The sequence below is a fragment of the Austrofundulus limnaeus genome, unplaced genomic scaffold (assembly GCF_001266775.1).
Source record: "Austrofundulus limnaeus strain Quisiro unplaced genomic scaffold, Austrofundulus_limnaeus-1.0 Scaffold69, whole genome shotgun sequence".
Taxonomy (NCBI): Eukaryota; Metazoa; Chordata; class Actinopteri; order Cyprinodontiformes; family Rivulidae; genus Austrofundulus; species Austrofundulus limnaeus.
In genome coordinates this window covers 587,703-595,051 of record NW_013952471.1, presented here as the reverse complement: position 1 = coordinate 595,051, position 7,349 = coordinate 587,703, and the positions used below count along the sequence as shown (strand labels likewise).

The 7,349-nt window shown below is 38.0% G+C and overlaps 2 protein-coding genes across 7 annotated transcripts in view; both read left to right on the top strand.

Annotated features, from left to right (window-relative positions):
* Positions 1-2,345: 2,345 nt before the first annotated feature.
* LOC106518985 (cAMP-regulated phosphoprotein 19-A) lies at positions 2,346-4,612 on the top strand (the record flags this gene model as incomplete). The annotated part of the gene is given in 2 exon segments (XM_014010443.1): positions 2,346-2,468; positions 3,221-4,612. Coding segments are annotated over 2 exon segments (294 nt in total), but the record flags the coding sequence as incomplete, so codon positions are not given.
* A 1,169-nt stretch (positions 4,613-5,781) lies between these two features.
* Positions 5,782-7,349, top strand: part of myo5aa (myosin VAa) — a 54,963-nt gene continuing 53,395 nt past the window's right edge. For all 6 annotated transcript variants that reach the window (XM_014010440.1, XM_014010436.1, XM_014010439.1 and 3 more), the window contains exon 1: positions 5,782-6,028. In XM_014010440.1, coding sequence (XP_013865894.1) covers positions 6,002-6,028 — 27 coding nt within the window. In that variant the 5' untranslated portion in view covers positions 5,782-6,001. The remainder of the gene's footprint in view (positions 6,029-7,349) is intronic.

Genomic DNA, 7,349 nt, shown 5'->3' with positions numbered 1-7,349 from the left:
TCGTGCATTTGCCCGCATTTTATGTCAAAAGAGCCAATGTTCTTGCAGAGGTTGACAACTCTGCCCTGAAGACTTGCTCTTCTGTATGTTTAGATGTGGTTTTGTTATGCACCAGATTCATAAAKGGTTTTTATATATATAGTATGGGGTATGTGTCAAAGTACTATCTAGGACCATGTGTGTCATTTGGCTCGCGGGCCAAATCAAATGCGGCACGAGGGTAACTTCTGTCGGCCCCATTAAATATGAGAATAGTTGTTTATGTCAATGGTAAACTAAATTTATGATTCAATGCAACAAAATGAACATATTATAATGTGAAGGATAATAATACTTGTCCTGAGCTGTTGGCTTTACTGTGGCCCACTGAGAAATGTAATTGAACAGCCCTAATGTCTAAAAAATAAGCTGCTTTAAAGCCAGCATAAACTATTTCCTTCATAATACATGTCAGTAATGCATGGAAATTCCCAATCAGAAAGTATGATAATTCAGAATTCAAGACTTGACACAACTCAACATTGAGTAAAGGCTCCCACATACTCGGACGTACTGTGAGCTGCGAGTACACCGCTTGCCTATTGTCCYTGGACGTCTGAGACTTCATACTCGAGCGTACTGACCGCCTGACATTTTCTTTAATTTCTCGCAATTTCAGTCGGGATGTCAAGGATGAGGAGGAAGAGACAAGTTTGCATTTTAGCTTTAAAACCAAAGTGAACCAGAAAAGATCTGAGCTATTTCTTCCCACAAATTTATTGCTTTCTGAAAGTCCTTATATTCCTTCATTGACGCATCGTAAAGTTTTCTAATCTCCTCCATGAGACGCTCTTCAAAATTTGACTCCGTTTCGTCCACAAATGACACCGCTTCTCAACTTTATCTGCTTGGTGTCGCATCCAAAACAGTACTCGCCAGGTAGTTTAATGTGCGACACCGCGGACGTAAAAAATTGATCTCTGCGCTAGAGATGCACCGATATGAAAATTTCAGCTGATTTCAATATCCGATATAATCATCTCTGTTATGGCCGATAACCGATATTTACCGATATTACACGAACACACAAATTATATTATACATATACGCACAAACACACTTGTGTCTTTTTTTGATACCATAAATTAAAAACCAGACCTCTGACATGCCTCTACTTCAGTTATTCTTGGCTACGCAGCATCAATATCATAATCAAACAGATGCCGCTCAACCAACCATCTCCCCTCCCAAAACAGAAACACAAATCTAAAAAGTGGGAAATCTATATCGGACGTTAATATTGGCCCAGTTTTATATATCGGACCGATACTGATATTCAAAAAAATGACCAATATCGGCCGATACCGATACTAATGCCGATATATCATGCATACCTACTCTGCGCAAACGTCCGCTTCGAGTCCCCCTCAAGTCCTCATTGAGTCCCCCTTGAGTCCGCGCGGACCTCTTCGGAGCGAAGTACGCCCAAGTATGTGGGGGCCTTTAAACTCTGTCACTTTTACTAGTATTTCTGTATTTATTTCACATTTAGTCAGTTGTTCACAAAGTACTTTCAGTGTTTATAAGAGGACGTGTTAAAACAGTGAGCTCTACGTGGTATTTACTGCATAGAAACAATTAATGTTTATTAGTGGTGCTCAGCCTTAGCAATGAGACAAGGAATGTGATGTTTTCTGTTTAGTTGTAGTTAAACACGAAACATTGAAGTTACTTACAACTGGCCCTTTGAGGGCCACCATAATGCTCATGTGYCCCTCTGTGAAAATAAATTTGACACCCCTGATGTAGGACCTAAGCTTTTCCAGTTGAACATTTCGTTAATGCAAAGCATCCAACTGTTATGTCAAACATTTTGCTATAGTAACCTCTTACTATAGCAAAACAGTTTCCTTTCCATGTTGTAATTCTGGAACCAGTCTGCACACAAGAGATGTGGAGCTTTAAGTCCTGCCTACTCTCCCTCTTCACACAAACATGGTGTCACATAACCTTTCTTTTAATCATAAGATAACTAATTACAGCACAACCCAGATTTAATTAATGTTGTTGGTCTTAACCACTGCATACCTGCAACAGTCCATGCAGAGCACTTTTTGGGGGAGAAAAAAGTGCTCATTGGGTTTGCTTAAACTTTAAGCAAACCCAATGAGCACTTTTTTAACTTTAAGCCTTAAAGTTATCGCTTTCAAATTAATGTTGAATTACTTGTGTGTTTTTCCCCAGCATTGAGTCTAAATTGTTCTCTTCTTTTATATATTTATCATTTGATTTTTTTATTATAATAATCATTTTTTTTATTTTTGCCTGTAATATACCCTCTTTAATTTATTTTTTTGCATTTTCAGGAAGTACAGGACAAGGTGATCAGTCCTGAGAAAGCAGAGGAGGTTAAACTAAAGGCCAGGTATCCAAATTTAGGAAATAAACCTGGAGGCTCCGATTTGCTCCGCAAGCGCTTGCAGAAGGGGGTGAGTTAATTTCTGGTGTTTGCCTTCAAATCACCAAGAATTTGCCTGAGGCTAGTTCCCATAGTTTACAGAGTCAGCGTTGTACAGTAAAGACTCCTAAGTTTGTTTCAATATTTGGTTTTAAGGCACTCAAAACATGAGTTGTTATTGCAGTATTTCACRACAGAAACTGTGGAGGAAAACAGACAAAGATAAACTTTTCATTTGACCAGCTGGAAATGCTAAGCTTTGTGTGGGTTATAATGGTAAAATGAGTGGTGTTGTTCAGCCACGTAATTAAAAATGGCACCAACTTCAACTTATGAAATGTGATTTATTTATTTTATTTTTATTTTTTTCCTGTTCGGTGTTGTTAAAATTGTGACTGGTCACCAGGGAAAACAGGCATTTACAAGTGACCCTTTGGATTTTAATAGTTGTTGTGTAGCTTGACAACAGACCTAACGAGGAATGTTAGCCCAGCCATTATTCTGTAAATGGGTTTGTTTGTTTGTTTGTTTCATTTTCTAAATTGCAACAAAAATCTATATCTGTAATTTTAGTTTTTATTTAACCACCTGCCATTTTCCTAGGTATTTAGACAGTTGCTTAGATGCGTTGTTAAAACTTTCTGCATACAATTACTGAGTGAAGATACAAACAACTTGTACTTGTGTTTGTGAAATAATTGTGAATATTTTCTATCTTTTATTATATTCTATTTTGTTTTGTTCTTTTGATGTAATTCATAGTCTACTTTTTTCTGTCTGCAGCAAAAATACTTTGACTCTGGTGACTACAACATGGCTAAAGCGAAGATAAAGAACAAGCAGTTGCCAGCAGCTGCACCAGAGAAGGCAGAAATCACAGGGGACCACATTCCCACCCCCCAGGACCTGCCCCAAAGGAAACCCTCTCTGGTGGSCAGTAAACTGGCRGGCTGATCCACATGCGGCATCTCCTGGCCCCARAACCCACTCCACTTACGTCTCAAAGCTGTAACTTTACCTCTCCCTCGCCTCACACTTGTCCTCTGTCCACCAGAACCCACATCTAGAACCCCACTGAACTGGCTATCTGATCACTTCAAAAGATGTTTWRTTTASTTTCATCCTCATCTGGCCCTGRCTCCGTCTGCCCCTACCACTCACCCCCAKCTGACTTTTTTGTTTTGTTTTGTTTTTCTTTATATTTTCTCTTTGCTTCTGTGTAAGATACAGTATGAATGGRCTGGGTTGGAACAGTAAACAAGGCTCTTTACTGGTGAAAGATGAGCAGCAGAAACTACAGCTCTGTGGTTCTGAATGCTTCAGTATGGAGTTCAGGGTCCTTCAGATTGAAAGTATGCATCTGTATGTCTGTACAATTGTACATATTTGTCTGACARYGGGCAGACATCTGCATTTTAGAAAAATTTTCAWCTGATTTGTGTATTATTCACTGTATGATCTTTTAAATGACATTATGCTTGAGARGYAAAGCACTAAACCCAGAGACCAAGTTTAGTTTTGTTAAKAATTTTGTGTCCATATRAATGATAGACAGCACTTCTTTGGAGCTGCATGTGRGATTCCCAGCTGCAACCTTCACTGTGTTTTAATTCATTCAGAGATCCAGTAGATATTTAAACTGATGCTAAAAAGAAATGTACAGAAGTTATTGAGTGCAGATGAATGATTCCTTCAAGACATCTTAGATGTACAAGATGTTTTCTTAAACGATGAATAAAGAGCTGAAAGGTTGCACCGTATTTGTGGTGCTCTGTTTCACGTCTGCCTCGGCCTGACGAAGCAGTCTTTGACTGGGGTCACAGTTGTCATGAATGAATCATCTTGCTCACAGAGGTGTCGAGGAGAATCATTAAACCTTAAAARCAATTCCTGCAAGTGGGGTACCAGCCCTTAAATTGTTAAAATATATTTACTAGGAACAGGCTGTATAAAAACTTAAGGAAAGATCTTATGTAATTCTAATTTAAAGTAGTTTTAATCTTAAAATTGTTTTCAGCCCTTTGTTGTGCTTCACAGGGGTCATTTCTGACAGGATTTACTCGTGGTAAATCTAAGGCGGCGTGACATCTATGTGAGCTGTGCATGTAAATGGCTGCCCTGCTGTCATAATGTGCCATTTTGTTTTGTAAATAAACTAGTTTTGCACAAATGTTAGTTAAATGTGTTCTTTTGATTTTGTTTTACATACAATAAATTCGAAGAAAAAAAACCTGGTAACTAATTTCTATACATTTCATGAAGGTTTATTTTTTGAAGATTGTGCATCTCAGAAATGAGAAAAGTTATGTTTTTTATTTATTTCATAGAGAAAAACTCAGGCTATATGGAGTCATTACAAATACAGTGAACTATTTCAATCCATTGTAGTTTGATTGTTATTCTTACAAATATAAAATCCAGTGTCAGAAAATTAATGTATTAAATAGCCAGATTTTGGTACCTTTCCCAGGGGAATGCAATCAATCAAACTATTGGCAGACTTAACAACCATATTTACATTAAAAAAGGATATAAAAGTACATTAAAAAATGAGATGTATTCATAAAATCCTAGAAATAAAATTTCACAATTAATGCAGAGATCAATTCATACACAAAACAATTCAACCAGTGTGTTTTCAGGCTGGATAAGTAACAATAATTACCGGGTCTGTGAGCACTGAAATTATACTGATACCAGATACATCCAGTCGTTCTTTAAAACTGAACATCAACTTTCTTAAAAGTGATTTAAATGTGCAAACACCCACCGCTAAGAACATTTGACTGGCACTTCCCCATCCTGAGGATAATTCTCATTGCATCATTATATGCAACATGCAGTTTCTGCATGCTGGATTGCCTATAAGATAATGTCAGTTAAGGTTTTTATATTTTTATTATAACACATTATTCAAAGAAAACATAATAGGATTGGTTGTTTTGCATTTCCTTTAACAAATTTCCTTAATTAYATACTTGACACGTTATAATGTTGTAACATTACTATTTTTATTTATTTGGGAGAGGGGTGACAGTTTCCTGAGGGAACCAGCAGGAAAAAAAATTAACAGCCAACGCTTTTGCTCAACAACATAAAAGGCATTTATTTATTTATTTATTTATTTATGCATTTATTTATTTATTTATTTAGTTAGTTAGTTAGTTAGTTAGTTAGTTAGTTAGTTAGTTATTACTTGATCACATTCCCCACTTTTAAAGACAAGCAGCATGGTAAAGATTGTGTGTGCGTTCACATCCTGACCACCAGGTGGCGCTGTTTCCCCACACGACGGCTGCAGGTTTCTTTCTTGTGTTTTGGCTGAATCATTTCATCCATCATACCCAGAATGCAAAGTGAGACGCTGGGACTTGAACAGTCCTAAAGACGTTTGTGTGGTCGTCATCATGGAGATAAAGCATACATCTTGTCGTTGAGTACCGGCGTGCTAAACAAAGGATTTTTTTTTCTTCTTCTTCATCGCTTCATGAAAACACGCCGAGTGTCGTTCAGAGCAGATACCTGCCGGAGCTTTCGCCCAGATTGGAGGAAAGACGTACCGTCATGGCAGCGTCGGAGCTGTACACAAAGGTAAAGCAAGTTTATATATTTATTCGTAGCGTTACATATAGCTTCGTGCTAGCTTGTATGCTAATTAAATGCTTAGMTTTGTCCCATTCCACACACAATTTTTGCTTGACAGTATTGTTTTTACGCCGGTTAACATGAGTGTTTGTAAAGCATTGGTTTGTGGGCGGAGTTAAAAATCAATGAAAATGTGAAATTTAGTATTTTAGCCAGTTTAAGGTGATGCTCGCTTTGTAACGGTTGAAACTAACAACCTCCTCTTTCCTCACACACACAACATATTAAACACTAACAAAAACCTCTCGTGTCGTTAAATTAGGCCATTAATTATGAGACGTTATGTTTTAACCTTGCCTCCTAACCAACAAACGAGCTGCTGGAGGATGATGCAAAGGCGGTGCCAGCCATCATGGAGGCTCTGGTTCTCCCACAATGTTTAGCTTTTATCTTAAGCCTGTACACTTTAACCCCCCAGAGGGGCTATTTTATGTCACGGTGGCCGCTTGCTTTATTCGTTCCAGCCCGGTGTGTTGGATTTAAAGCGAGCTAAACAGGGCTGGGTACCGCCGAGCTGCTGCGCTGTGCGCTGTCCCTCAGCATCCGGATGGTTTAGCATCCTTCCTCTCWTAGCATCCAGACCAGATGAGGCCCTGAAAGGCTTTTGGTCTGCGTGGCTTTATAGAAACATATGTTCATTCAAACACTGGGCCTGGTACTCATGCAGCACGCAAGGTCATCTGCTGCTGCCGGGAAGACAGTAAATGTGAGGCAAGGGATAAAGAAAGTGCTTGTGTGTGGAGGGAGATGAGTCACCCACCCCCCACTCCTTCTCTTTGACAGCTGGTGTGTTCAGCTTGAATAATGGTTGTGGTGAGGAGAAAAACGTGACAGTGGCTGTTGAGATTTGTTTTAAAGTCTGCAACCTTTACGACCAAAAGAGCCATTTCTACATGACTCACTAATAAAATGTGTTCAGAGCCGCAAATCAAGCTACAACTGTGATTATCAACTGGAGGTTTGTGGGCCTTTTCAGGAACCTAGTTTATGACCAGTGACATTTATAAAAATTAAAAAAAATTTGTGAATTTTATTATTTATTATTTTTGCACATCAGGACAAATGAAAAGCCTATATTCATATAAACAAGAAAAATACTGTATATAGMTTTTACCAAATTTCATAAAACTAGGTCAACTGAACTGTTCAGGTATTTTTTTCTAATATTATTATTATGTAGTTTTCAAATTCTTTAAAGAGTAACTTACCCCAAAATTAACTTTTTTAGCTGATAAACTGTCTAGAATGTGTCTAAAATGTTATATAG